Source organism: Ammodytes marinus, assembly GCF_949987685.1.
Source record: "Ammodytes marinus genome assembly, chromosome: 2".
NCBI lineage: Eukaryota > Metazoa > Chordata > Actinopteri > Uranoscopiformes > Ammodytidae > Ammodytes > Ammodytes marinus.
Genome location: NC_137231.1, coordinates 18,590,308 through 18,604,809, shown reverse-complemented (window position 1 = coordinate 18,604,809; position 14,502 = coordinate 18,590,308). Strand labels below are relative to the sequence as shown.

Below are 14,502 nucleotides of genomic sequence, written 5' to 3'. Positions count from 1 at the left end.
TGAGCAGATGATGGTGTTTGACATTCAGAAATGGGGCTCAAGGCGTCCACTCCGAGAATGCCGACTCTCCCCAAGGGGATCTGCATCCTTGCCTAATAAGTAAACAAAAAAAGGAGTGTGCAATATATGGCAATCGATAGGAGTTGTGGGTCGCATTAGCTCTGTTGTTTTCTGCACAGTGGAGAGGAGGGACGGGAACCAACTGCAGCTGCACACACACACACACATACACCCTGAGTAAATACAAAATGTAGTTTTTAAATGATGATTTCATTTATTAAGAGTAAAAACTTATCCAAACTTACCTGGCCCTATGTGAAAAAATAATTGCCCCCCCCTTAATAAATCAATCGATTGACCACATATTTTGGAAAGGTGAGTTCAATTTAGTGACCACACCCAGGCCTGATTACTGCTAGACCTGTACAATCTGGAAAGCACTTGAATAGAACCTGTCTGACAAAGTGAAGATGACTAAAAGATCTCAAAAAGCAGCACATGATGCCACGATCAAAAGAAATTCAAGAACAGATGAGAAACAAAGTCATTGATATCTATATGATAGACTCTATGATAAGTCTGGAAAGGGTTACAAATCCATTTCTAAGGCTTTGGGACTCCAGCGAACAACAGTGAAAGCCATTATCAACAAATGGAGAAAACTTGGAACAGTGGTGAACCTTCCCAGGAGTGGCCGGCCTACAAACATAACTCCAAGAGGTCATCGACGACTCATCCAGGAGGTAACAAAAGAACCCAGACTAACATCTAAACAACTGCAGGCTTCACTTGCCTCAGTTAAGGTCAGTGTTCAGGATTCCACCATGAGAAAGACACTTGGCAAAAATGGCATCCATGGGAGAGTACCAAGGAGAAAGCCTCTGCTGACCAAAAAGAACACAAAGGCTCGTCTCACATTTGCTAAAAAACATCTTGATGATCCCCAAGACTTTTGGGAAAATATGCTATGGACTGACGAGTCAAAAGTGGAGCTATTTGGAAGCTGTGGTTTACGTTACATCTTGCGTAAAGCTAACACAGCATTCCACCATAAGAACATCATACCAACAGTCAAACACGGTGGTGGTGGTGTGATGGTCTGGGGCTGCTTTGCTGCTTCAGGACCTGGACAACTTGCAGGAATTGAAGGAACTATGAATTCTGCTCTCTACCAGAACATCCTGAAGGAGAATGTCCGGCCATCAGTCCGTCACCTCAAGCTCAAGCGCACTTGGGTGATGCAGCGGGACAATGATCCCAAACATACCAGCAAGTCCACCTCAGAAAAAACAAAATAAAAGTTTTGGAGTGGCCTAGTCAAAGTCCGGACTTAAATCCGATTGAGATGCTGTGGCGTGACCTCAAACAGGCAGTTTATGCTCGAAAACCCTTCAACATGGCCAAAATAAAACAATTCTGCAAAGAAGAGTGGGCAAAAATGTCACCAGTGCGATGTAAAATACTAATTGCAAGTTATCGCAAACGTTTGGTTGCAGTTGTTGCGGCCAAGGGTGGCACAACAAGTTTTTAGGTTTAGGGGGCAAATACTTTTTCACATGGGTGAAATTGCTCCTGAATAACTCTTTACATCCAATAAAAATAATGAAAATTCTAAATCTGTATTCTGATTTCCATTGAGTTGTCTTTGTCTTAAATTATAAATTATTTGATTTGATGATCTAGACAAATAAGTGTGACAACAAGCAAAAACAGAATAATTCAGGAACAGGGCAGATACTTTTTCACAGCACTGTACTTTGCAGTTGTTGATACAGATTTTGTCTTGTTCTCTGGTGTTCTTTTAGTGCCAAACCCCACATACTCTTTCTTATTTTTCTTTCGGTAATAATCAATAGGTTCTGACTCCTTGGTGTAACTTACTGAGCGGTTTGATTTCAGACTGCAGCAGAAATGCCATGGTTCAGAAATGCTGCACTACCTGATCAGTGAAAGAGCTTACTGGAAAGTACAGTAAACATCCACACACGACAGACAACCAGACAATAGTATCAACTATCAACATGAACTGGCAAACCTTTGTAATTCCTGTGTCTGGTGTGTGTGACAACTGCTACCACAGCATGTATCATGTTACTCTAGGCGTACTTTGGTTGAAACATTGAGTAGAAAACCAGAGGAGAGATAATAATAATAATAATAATAATAATAATAATAATAATAATAATAATAATAATAATAATAATAATAATAATAATAATAATAATTTGAATGTATATATCCCTTAGGGCCTGTTATAATATTAGGCACACTTGTACCGCTAAGGTCCGTAAAATGGACATTTCATTGAGGTAGCTATAAAAAATATTATACATTATTTTTTTTCTACTTTTTTTTTGCCAATTCTTTTCCCCCACATCTGCCCTAACTATTAATATAAAATAGTCATGAATTTTAAAAGATGTTAACCCTTTAAATGCCAGGTTTTGGTCATGATGCCATCGTATTTTAGATGAAAAAAACTGAAAAACTGAAATATTTTCAATATACTACATGCAAACTAATTTTTTTTGTGTTGAATTATTAGGCCTGTGATGTGTCAATGATGAGCAGCAAAACTGATTTTCAGGCATTATTATTTTTTGTGCAGTGTCAAATACTCACACTCGTACCGCTAAGGTCCGTAAAATGGACATTTCCTTGAGGTAGCTATAAAAAATATTATACATTAATTTTTTTCTACTTTTTTTTTGACAATTCTTTTCCCCTACATCTGCCCTAACTATTAATATAAAATATTCATGAATTTTAAAAGATGTTAACCCTTTAAATGCCAGGTTTTGGTCATGATGCCATCGTATTTTAGATGAAAAAAACTGAAAAACTGAAATATTTTCAATATACTACATGCAAACAAATTTTTTTTGTGTTGAATTATTAGGCCTGTGATGTGTCAATGATGAGCAGCAAAACTGATTTTCAGGCATTATTATTTTTTGTGCAGTGTCAAATACTCACACTCGTACCGCTAAGGTCCGTAAAATGGACATTTCCTTGAGGTAGCTATAAAAAATATTATACATTAATTTTTTTCTACTTTTTTTTTGCCAATTCTTTTCCCCCACATCTGCCCTAACTATTAATATAAAATATTCATGAATTTTAAAAGATGTTAACCCTTTAAATGCCAGGTTTTGGTCATGATGCCATCGTATTTTAGATGAAAAAAACTGAAAAACTGAAATATTTTCAATATACTACATGCAAACTAATTTTTTTTGTGTTGAATTATTAGGCCTGTGATGTGTCAATGATGAGCAGCAAAACTGATTTTCAGGCATTATTATTTTTTGTGCAGTGTCAAATACTCACACTCGTACCGCTAAGGTCCGTAAAATGGACATTTCCTTGAGGTAGCTATAAAAAATGTTATACAATCTTTTTTTTAACTTTTTTTTGCCAATTCTTTTCCCCTACATCTGCCCTAACTATTAATATAAAATAGTCATGAATTTTAAAAGATGTTAACCCTTTAATTGCCAGGTTTTGGTCATGATGACATCGTATTTTGGAGGAAAAAACTGAAAATGTTTATTATTTTCAATATACTACATGCAAACTAATTTTTTTTGTATTGAATTATTAGGCCTGGGATATGTCAATGCTGAGCAGCAACACAGATATTTAGGCATTATTAGTTTTTGTACAGTGTAATAAACTGACACTCATACCGCTAAGGTACGTAAAATGGACTTTTGAAAAAGGTAGCTATAAAAAATATTATACATCGATATTTTTCCAACTTTTTTAGGCTTGAATTTTAAACCAACATCAGTACTAATCATAAATTGAATTTTTGTGTTAGGAAAAGAACCTCACCTGCAGTCCATGCACATTTTCCACTCTTTTTGTTATTATCCAGAAGTGAACAGTGAACAGTGAACGGGCCAAGAACAGTGTAACAGGGACATCATTGGCATCATTGTGTGTATGAGAGAGACTGTGTGTGTGTGTGTGTGTGTGTGTGTGTGTGTGTGTGTGTGTGTGTGTGTGTGTGTGTGTGTGTGTGTGTGTGTGTGTGTGTGTGTGTGTGTGTGTGTGTGTGTGTGTGTGTGTGTCCATGACCTAGACATTATGAGCAAAAGGCTAGCGGTTTTCAAGTGGCACTGTTTTCATTCACTCTGTTCCATGTGTAGTTTTTCATGCAGAGGTTCAAAATCCCTCTAAAGATGACTTTGTATAAATGCACAGCACACACACCTACCTGAGGTCCATACACACAAGCATGTGCAGTGCACTGCTTCAAATAAGTTAAAACATGGGCCATCTTCAATCACATCAAAGGTGCAGCCGTCAGAGACACATAACAAGTCGTTGAGCTGTTTACACAGCTGCCATTGAAACCAGAGTTTATACAAAGCAAACTGTGGAACTAGTTATTTCTTACCTGGCAATATGGAGGGAGCCTTTACACAAGAAGTGCATGAAGCTTTGGAAACAGTGATGGAGTCTGATTCTGATAGCGAGTAATAGGAATCTGACACAGACAATGGTTGCGTTCCGAATCGCATACTTTCTACTATATAGTATGTAGAAAAAACACTTAGGATGTCCCGATTCTTATGGCCAGATTTAGGATGGTTAGAAGTACCCGGATGTCCTACTTCATGCGGCCAAGATTGTTAGTGTTGAAAAGTGCATCCTATTTGGGCGATTCTGACCCACAATCCAGTGCGCACGTGAAGTTACGTAACATCGACGAAGCCTCCATATGAAAACAAACGGGGATGCGACGGATATAAAAGCAAGAGGCAAGATCAAGGCGCAATGTTATGATGAAATAAGAGAGTAAAGTATGTCCCAATAGTATGCCTACTGCATCCTAACTAGATTATTTTTATCGTCGGATGTAGTATGTAGAATAGAAAAAAGAAAGTATGAGATTCGGAACGCAACCACTGTGTCTGAAACCTCCATTAACGCATAACAGGTGGGTCCCTGTACCATTCCAGTGGCTGCAGGAGTATATCTCTGTGTATGGGTGTTGGTGGGGCCAACTGAATTCTCCACTACTGAAAGTCAGAGGAAACATCCCAGCTCTGGAGGAGGATTCAGAGTAAATGAAAACAGTGCCACTTGAAAACCACTAGCCTTTTGCTCATAATGTCATAGGTCATGGATACACACACACACACACACACATACACACACGTGCACACACACCCCCACACACACACACACACACACACACACACACACACACACACACACACACACACACACACACACACACACACACACACACACACACACACACTCCTCAGGGTTAAAGCTAAAGGGAGAGGAAGGGGGGATTGTGACAGTGCTATCTAGTGGAAATAGCCTGTTTTTTCTCCATATGCCAAATATGGTCATAATGACGTAACATGGTGGGGAGTAGTAAAAATGATCAATTCCAAGGTAGAAGCCCAGATTGACACCCAGATATAAAAAAATGCATCAATTATGCTTTAATGGCAGTGTGTTGAAAAAATGGTGTTTGAATGGGTGTTAATGGACGTTTTATGGACCTTAGCAGTCTGAATGTAACTCTTGTTTGTATACAGTGTATTTTAGCCTTACTGTAGGAGCTGAGCTGGAAATAACATTATCATATAAAAATACACTTCCTTACCAGTTTTCATGCCATATGCATGAACACAGCCAAAATTATCCAAAAAAAGAAAAATGAAATGTCCGTAAAATGGACCAACGGGCCCTAAGGGATATTTATATATATATTTCAAGGTACCCAAGGTCGCTTCACAAAAAAGGGGGGGAAGTAAAGTGTTTGTGTACACAGAGGGGTGGGGGCGGGTTAGAGGTCATAGGCCTCTGAGAAGAGATGTGCCTTCAGGAGCTTCTGGAAGGACTCCACTGAAGTGGCACAGCGGATATGGAGGGGGAGCAGATTCCACAGAGTGGGGGCAGACGCACAAAAGGCCCTGTCCCCAAAGGTCTTGAGTCTGGTGCGGGGGGTTGCCAGCTGGTCCTCAGCAGAGGACCTGAGGGACCGCAGGGGGGTGTAAGGATGGAGGAGGTCAGAGAGGTAATGGGGGGCCAGAGCATGCAGGGACTTAGGTGAGTAGGAGGATTTTGAACTTGATCCGGGACTTAACTGGTAACCAGTGGAGATGACTTATTAACAACACTGTGCATTATAACTTGAGTAAGATTTGTTTCTCAATGAAGTTGGTAAGCTGGTAAGGTTAACAGGCTAATTCTTATAATCAACTTCAAACATCATAGCACTGTTGAGCGCACACAACAATAGGACTTTACTCATAGAAACAATTATTCCTATTATTTTTGATCTCTCTCTCATTGCTGTTTTTTTATGACATGTTTCAGAAACTTTTAAATCAGTATCGTGTCATTGTGCATGTCAGACACACACACACACACAAAAAAAGCAGAGGCGGTAATCTTAAACTGATGCCAAGTTGGTCCTGCCTTTTGCTTCTGAAAGAGTGCTATTTGTTGTTTTTATGCAAATCTGTCAAGAAGGGAAGGGGAATCAATGCAGGGAACAGAAATAACCATAGTTAGATTTTTTTTGAGTCTAACAAATAAGTAGGCTATTGCAGTTTAAATTATTGAGTTGTATATTTTTATATATTAGATATCGTGAACCCTTTTATGCATATCTGAAAATTGTTTAATTGCTCTTGTATGCAAGTGCTCCAGTTAAGCAAAATAGTTTTGATTTTTATTGAAATCTGTGTTTTCCCAGGGATAGCTGCACCGTTAATTTTGTTCCATGATTTTACAGGGCTATTTATAACTAAGTTTGATAATTTTATATTGTGTTTTTGCAAACAAAGCTGTAAATAGGTTGTGAGGCTTTAATTGTTTGCTTTCTAGGTAACACTTTACAATAAGGTACACAAAAAAAGAGTAGTTACCCTTTTGAAAAGGTTAGTTACCCTTTTGAAAAGGTTAGTTACCCTTTTCAAAAAGGTTAGTTACCCTTTGCAAAAAGGTTAGTTACCCTTTTCAAAAAGAGTAGTTACCCTTTTGAAAAGGTTAGTTACCCTTTTCAAAAAGGTTAGTTACCCTTTTCAAAAAGAGTAGTTACCCTTTTGAAAAGGTTAGTTACCCTTTTGAAAAAGGTTAGTTACCCTTTTGAAAAGGTTAGTTACCCTTTTGAAAAAGGTTAGTTACCCTTTTCAAAAAGGTTAGTTACCCTTTTCAAAAAGAGTAGTTACCCTTTTCAATAAGAGTAGTTACCTTTTTGAAAAGGTTAGTTACCCTTTTCAAAAAGGTTAGTTACCCTTTGCAAAAAGGTTAGTTACCCTTTTCAAAAAGAGTAGTTACCCTTTTGAAAAGGTTAGTTACCCTTTTCAAAAAGGTTAGTTACCCTTTTGAAAAAGGTTAGTTACCCTTTTCAAAAAGAGTAGTTACCCTTTTGAAAAGGTTAGTTACCCTTTTGAAAAAGGTTAGTTACCCTTTTGAAAAAGAGTAGTTACCCTTTTGAAAAGGTTAGTTACCCTTTTCAAAAAGGTTAGTTACCCTTTTCAAAAAGAGTAGTTACCCTTTTGAAAAGGTTAGTTACCCTTTTGAAAAAGGTTAGTTACCCTTTTCAAAAAGGTTAGTTACCCTTTTCAAAAAGGTTAGTTACCCTTTTCAAAAAGAGTAGTTACCCTTTTCAATAAGAGTAGTTACCTTTTTGAAAAGGTTAGTTACCCTTTTCAAAAAGGTTAGTTACCCTTTTCAAAAAGAGTAGTTACCCTTTTGAACTAAGTGACATTTGCCTAAGTCGAGAGTTTGAGAATGCTTTTCCTCTAATAACTTTCAAAATGTTCAACTTTTTCAGGAGTTTGAAATTACCTCCTCTGGAATGGGCCCCAGGACCCCGAAAATATGAAAATATATGAAAATATGTATGTGGATCTGAAATGTTATTTTCCAAAAATGACTCCACAGCCCCATCTTAAGTGGATGGAGAAAATTCAAAAACGTACCTTTTCAAAAGGTAAACTAACCTTTTCAAAAGGGAAACTAACCTTTTCAAAAGGGTAACTAACCTTTTTGAAAAGGGTAACTAACCTTTTCAAAAGGGTAACTACTCTTTTTGAAAAGGGTAACTAACCTTTTTCAAAAGGGTAACTAACCTTTTCAAAAGGGTAACTAACCTTTTCAAAAGGGTAACTACTCTTTTTCAAAAGGGTAACTAACCTTTTCAAAAGGGTAACTACTCTTTTTGAAAAGGGTAACTAACCTTTTTGAAAAGGGTAACTAACCTTTTTGAAAAGGGTAACTAACCTTTTCAAAAGGGTAACTAACCTTTTTCAAAAGGGTAACTAACCTTTTCAAAAGGGTAACTAACCTTTTCAAAGGGGTAACTACTCTTTTTGAAAAGGGTAACTAACCTTTTTGAAAAGGGTAACTAACCTTTTCAAAAGGGTAACTAACCTTTTCAAAAGGGTAACTACTCTTTTTTGTGTACCTTATTGTAAAGTGTTACCGATTTCTATATTAATACAGGGTTCCTCAGATACAGTGCCTTGCAAAAGTATTCATACCCCAGATTTTTATTTATAAAAAATAAAATAAAACCATGTTTCATTTTCATTCCACTTCAAAATGATGCGCTACTTTGTGTTGGTCTATCACATGAAATCCCAATGAAATACATTTACGTGTGTGGTTACTGTGAGGGAATTGTGGGTCTTTAGTTGTAATATTAATGGTAAAGATTAATAGGTCATATATGCCTATCTTGTGTGTCTGTCTCACAGACTCTGGGTCAGCCTTGGAGCCTGTTAGGTGACACTTACGTCAGTTGTATAGATAAAGTCTCATCTCCTTCTACTACAGAATGTTATGGTTCACTGTGTTCAGCTTTGAACCAAAACATTGGTACGCTTGGTGCCCGAGCCGGGGAGGTGTTAGAGATAGCGCGAGGTTAAGACACAGCTCTAAGCATGAGTTTGGCAGAATTGAAGTGCAAGTCACGAGAGTTGCAGTCCGGTTCTCCTTGGCCAAGTCTGTAAGAAATATTGCTTCATAATTCATCCAAGTCTCCTGAAATATTCTTCCACCTGAGTTGACCTACAACCTTAACAGAACTTCCTTCACAAATTGGCATCACAAACAGGATCTCAAGATAACATCGACCTGGTAAGTGCACTAAATTTTGATTTATGCCTTATTATGTCTTTGTTTGACGAGATCAGAAAAGAATATATGTGATAGTTCTAAAAAACTCGGCCTTAAGAAGTTAAATTGAAAATAAATGGTCAGCTTATGGTAGAAAGATAGTCCTCTTTACAGCAAAGTAGGTTCGAGGCCTGTTTGACGAATAGATATTAAGTCCTGTTTGGTTTACACGAAGAGATACAACAAACTAGAATACAACAAAATAAGATAAAGCCCTCTATACAATAAAGTAGATTAACATTTAGACAATGGAGATATTGGATGTTGTTGCAATATTGTGCAGTGTATATGTTTTGTATAAGTGAAATACATATGTCATATGTTTAATTTGTGTTAGTATAAAACATCCTATCTGTGGGTCTCAACATGGATGCCTGCCAGTCCAAAGCAGAGGATAAGTCTAAAACAAAACACATCAAAACATCGAAGAAAAGCAGTAAGAATGCACAGACACATGATATGACAGAAGACGAAGAAACACACATTGAGAAGGTTTTTCCTGAACACACACCAGCAGGCATTGTTGGAAGAAAACATGGCTGGGAATATGTGGCTCCTTACACATCCCTTATGTTTATTCTTTTTAATTTTTTTATTATTATTCTTTCAGACAATTCCACACAATACACAATTATCTCTTTCACATCATACATCTTACTTTGTGTTGTCCGAAGGGTGACGGAAGAAGCCAAAGGCTTATCAGGTCCCGCCCCCATTTTCATCAGATTCAGATTCAGATACACAGATACACATGTACTGTTACAGAAAAGAAAAAAAACACAATTTTGTTGTTTTTTGTTTTTGATGATTTTGCTAATTTTTTTTGTTAAGCAGCTGCAGTCCAATACACAGTAAATTTTCATTCTCATTATTCATTGACCTTGCACAACTGACATGCTTTCCATTTTCCCAATGAATTTTAATCACTCATCGTTATCCTCTCTTTCCACTGTAGCCATTTTTACGATGTCTCCTTTGATATCAGCAATGTCTCCTTTGATATCAGCGATTTAAGCAGACGGGTGGAATGTGGCCCATTGAGGGGTCCTTTGCCACAGATAAAATGATGCTTGCTAGTTCAACTGTATATGGCACACACGGAGATCCAACTTGGGATTTTGTAACAATGAGAAGATGTGTGGCAATATGGTTTAACACCGCAGAACTGTATGGAAGTGGGAATGAATGTACTGAATGTGCAAATGGGTGCAAAGGAAAGGATGATCGAGTTTCTGAAGAACTTAAAGAATTGATTGATAGATGTGTTGCATAATAAGTGCACGTCATGTGCCACTGCTTGAAACTACGTTGAAAACTAGAGCTGAGGAAATGGTTAATATAAAACAGTGTCATGGATCAAACCCCACACAAAATGTGTTTTTTTTTCATTTATCTTTCAGAAAGGTTTCTGTGTTTTTAGCTATTATTCAGGAACTTATTGTCTCCCTGACTTTTGACTTCAAAAGGTCATTCAAAAGCCTACTCACCATTTAGGCATTTTTGTGAGTGAACATTTGTTCTATTGTTAAGACGGCATTGGTGCAGTAGCCTGAATATCCTAAATGCCAATATGTTAACAAGTTTTCACATGTTAAACTGTCAGATGTGTTGTATCAAAAATATTTGAAACACTATGTGTTATTCTGCTTTTAGGTTCAAAATGGTCTGAAATCATGTTCTGTTGCCCCTTTCTAAAATGGATGTTACACCGTTTTGTTCCAAGTACAAAATAAAAGAATCATGGATTCAGTCCTGCTAAAAATTTAAGTGAATGCACCTGATGTAAAGTAAGCTATATTATAGATTATGACATAATATGGGGCACTGATATTAATATGCCCAATTGACTCACTTACATTGAACAAAAATACAAACGCAAAACTTTTGTTTTTGCTCCATTTTTTATGCGCTTAACTCAAAAATCTAAATCTTTTTTTATACAGAAAGCTCCTCTCTCAAATATTGTTCACAAATCTGTCTAAATCTGTGTTGGGGGGGCACTTCTCCTTTACGAGATAATCCATCCCACCTCACAGGTATGATTAGACATAGACAGCATGAATATTGCACAGGTGTGCCTTAGAGTGTCCAATTACTGTCTGACCCCCCCCCCAGACCCCTCCAATAAAGCAAAACTGCACATTTCAGAGTGGCCTTTTATTGTGTATATTTGAGAGATGGTTATTTCGTTTATGTTGAAAAAGCGTTTCGATTTTTGAGTTAAGCGCATGAAAAATGGGAGCAAAAACAAAAGTGTTACGTTTATATGTTTGTTCAGTGTAGTTTGATAGATTTCATTCACAAATTATGAAGAAAGGAAGTGAAAAAGAGCTGTATTGTGTGTTTCCTTGAGTAACAGGAAAATAGTTGAGCATAAAGGACCCTCACAATTGAAAACGTATCTTTACACAAAGCTAAAACATTTTTGTTTCCCGTCAAACAACATAGCTTTATATGAATTTCAAACAAAGACACTTGTGGTTTTGCAAAGAGGCGGTGTTATCTAGGCTATAGGAAATACTGCTTATAAAGACAAACACATTTTCTTACAGGCCAACACCTGACTGCAGCTGCATCAATCGGGGACTTTCCGGACACAACAGGTACAAGTTGGTTCTCCTCACATGGCAGATGAGGTTCAAATTCAGGCAATAATGCATGCAATGCATTTCTAGTTATTTATTTCCAATTATATATATTTCTATATTTGATCAGGTGTGTTTATTTGATCAACGTGTTTTTCAGCATACTGTGTTTGTTTGTTTTTTCCTCTTGTAGAGATGAAGTTGTTTTTGTGCCTGATAGCTGCAGGCCTGTGGCTGCAAAGCCAAGTGGATGCTGGTGAGAATTAGATCATCAAATTCAAACCAATCAAATACAGTTGCAATGAACGGGTAACACTTTACAATATGGTACACAAAAAAAGAGTAGTTACCTTTTTAAAAAGGTTAGTATACCTTTTCAAAAGGTTAGTTTACCTTTCAAAAAAAGAGTAGTTTACCTTTTCAAAAGGTTAGTTTACCTTTTAAAAAGGTTAGTTTACCTTTCAAAAAAGAGTAGTTACTCTTCCAAAAAAGAGTAGTTTACCTTTTAAAAGGGGTAGTTTACCTTTCAAAAAAGAGTAGTTTACCTTTTCAAAAGGTTAGTTTACCTTTTCAAAAGGTTAGTATACCTTTTCAAAAGGTTAGTTTACCTTTCAAAAAAAGAGTAGTTTACCTTTTCAAAAGGGTAGATTACTTTTTTTTTAAAAGGTAAAACTACCCTTTTTAAAAGGTAAACTACTCTTTTTTGAAAGGTAAACTACCCTTTTGAAAAGGTAAACTAACCTTTTTAAAAGGGTAACTACTCTTTTTTTGTGTACCTTATTGTAAAGTGTTACCAATTATAAACTCCAATATTACCCCAAAAAAACCCTAGAAAGGTGACTGGGTTGTGTTTAAAATGCCAAAGAAGAGCACACTGACAAGAGAAATGTGTTTTGCCTTCAGAACCACGTTTGAGCAGAAATGCAATTGAACACGCCGTAGCTGAAGCCAAGGCCATGGTGGACTCGGCTTACAAGTACTCGAGAAGAGGGTGAGTGAGCAATGAGGGAGAAAAACAAAGTACAAAATAAAAGTCTAAACACTAATAATACAGTTTGAACGCGGTACTATCCAAATGGTCATTGGTCATCTGATACAGGAGCCTTGAACGCGTGCGGAGGAATAAAGCGAGTCCTTCAGACGTCCTGCGGTTGATGAAGCAGCCTGCTGGATTAACTCGCGGTGCTGTGCGTGCTGCGGACTATATGGATAATGCCGTTAAAATGATCAAGAGGTCCTTGGTGGGTCGGCAGAAAGGCTCCATCAATGCCACAGGTTCGTAACCAAAACGGATTCTTTTGAATTTGCCATAGGGGAGGCTTCAAGACAAGTCAAAGCTGATATATATCTCTCTCGCCCTTATCCATTAGATCTAATCTCCGAGGAGGAACTGATGGCCATTGCTGAGCTGACCGGCTGCTCTCCACGACATCGTGCTCCTTCTTGCAAGACAACTCCTAATTTAAGCCAGTTTCGCACGGCAAGCAGCGTCTGCAACAACAGGTGTGGAGGCACATGCCAGTTCTGTTTAAAAGTTAAAGATGTTCCAATGGGGAGCAGAAGGTTGGGTGGCAAACAATCCTTTTGCCGGTCCCCATTTCAAAGATCAGTACGTGCTGTGCGCGGTACGCCCATGTGCGAGACAAAGAGAGAGGTGTAAAGCATTTATTTTTTGTTGTCTAGAGAAAACACCCTCTTGGGATCCTCCAACACACCCTTCACCCGCTGGCTCCCTGCCGAATACGAGGATGAACTCTCTCTGCCCAAAGGCTGGAGCCCTGAGCTGAGAGTCAACAATCAGCTTCTTCCTTTGGTAAGGAACAGATGCATATAGGCTAGATAACACTTTACAATAAGGTACACAACATTGTAGGTTGTAACTGAGTGACGAATGAAATATGAATGAGTAACTATATAGGTATTGAGTAAAAACTATAACTAGTAAATACTAGTTATTCAGTTACTATAGCCTACATATAGTCTATAAAATGTAACATTGTGTACTTTCCAAGGGATGAGAATAAAAGCACATGACAGATTAGACATTGAGGGAGCTCCTGCTGAGGTGGAGAAAGAGGAACAATAGGAAAAGTTGATGATTTAATCACATCTGGAGTGGAGATGAGATGCTTATTTCATGGTTTGTTACAGCTGTTCCCACTTGATCCATCAGTCCATATTCTCCTGGCCAGCTCACTCAGCCCATGCACCTTCTCCTTCCCATCACAAATCAGCCACACACTACTCATTCCTTTGGTTCTTTGTCAGATCCTCTGTTTTATGTGCCTGCCATTCGATTTATTAGTTTTCCTGTGTTTCTTGGCAGTATATATTTTTTCCATTAAAACTTCTGAAATCTACCTGCTGGCTCAGTTTGTCTGTGCCTGGGTTCGAACTCCATTTCCTTGCTCTCTCTAGAGTGTAACAGCTCAACGTATTTTCTCATCTGTACCACACTTTTACTCACTCTGTCTGTATTTTGTCCCCAGGTAAGGGAGGTGTCCAATCGTATCTTGCGTACATCAAATAATGATGTGAAGAGCGATCCACTTAACACTCACCTGGTGACAATCTTCGGCCAGTGGACTGACCACGACCTGACGTTCACTCCTCACTCTCCTGTCATCCGCTCATTCAGTAGTGGTATTGACTGTGATAAGAGCTGTGAGCGCACAGAGCCCTGTTTCCCCATTGACGTAAGTGTCATTGTATAAAACAAGAAACGGCTTTAGCTAAAGGAAAAACACACATATTGAAT

At 37.9% G+C, this 14,502-nt stretch overlaps 1 protein-coding gene across 1 annotated transcript in view; it reads left to right on the top strand.

The window, feature by feature from the left end:
* Positions 1-9,525: 9,525 nt before the first annotated feature.
* The window catches only part of LOC307256219 (uncharacterized protein), a gene marked incomplete at both ends in the record, with an annotated part of 31,544 nt that continues 26,567 nt past the window's right edge, over positions 9,526-14,502 (top strand). Inside the window, 8 exon segments of the mRNA XM_080035118.1 lie at positions 9,526-9,595; positions 11,712-11,762; positions 11,938-12,000; positions 12,648-12,735; positions 12,844-13,019; positions 13,115-13,247; positions 13,428-13,557; positions 14,234-14,440. Of these exon segments, the coding sequence (XP_079891244.1) occupies positions 9,526-9,595; positions 11,712-11,762; positions 11,938-12,000; positions 12,648-12,735; positions 12,844-13,019; positions 13,115-13,247; positions 13,428-13,557; positions 14,234-14,440 (918 nt within the window).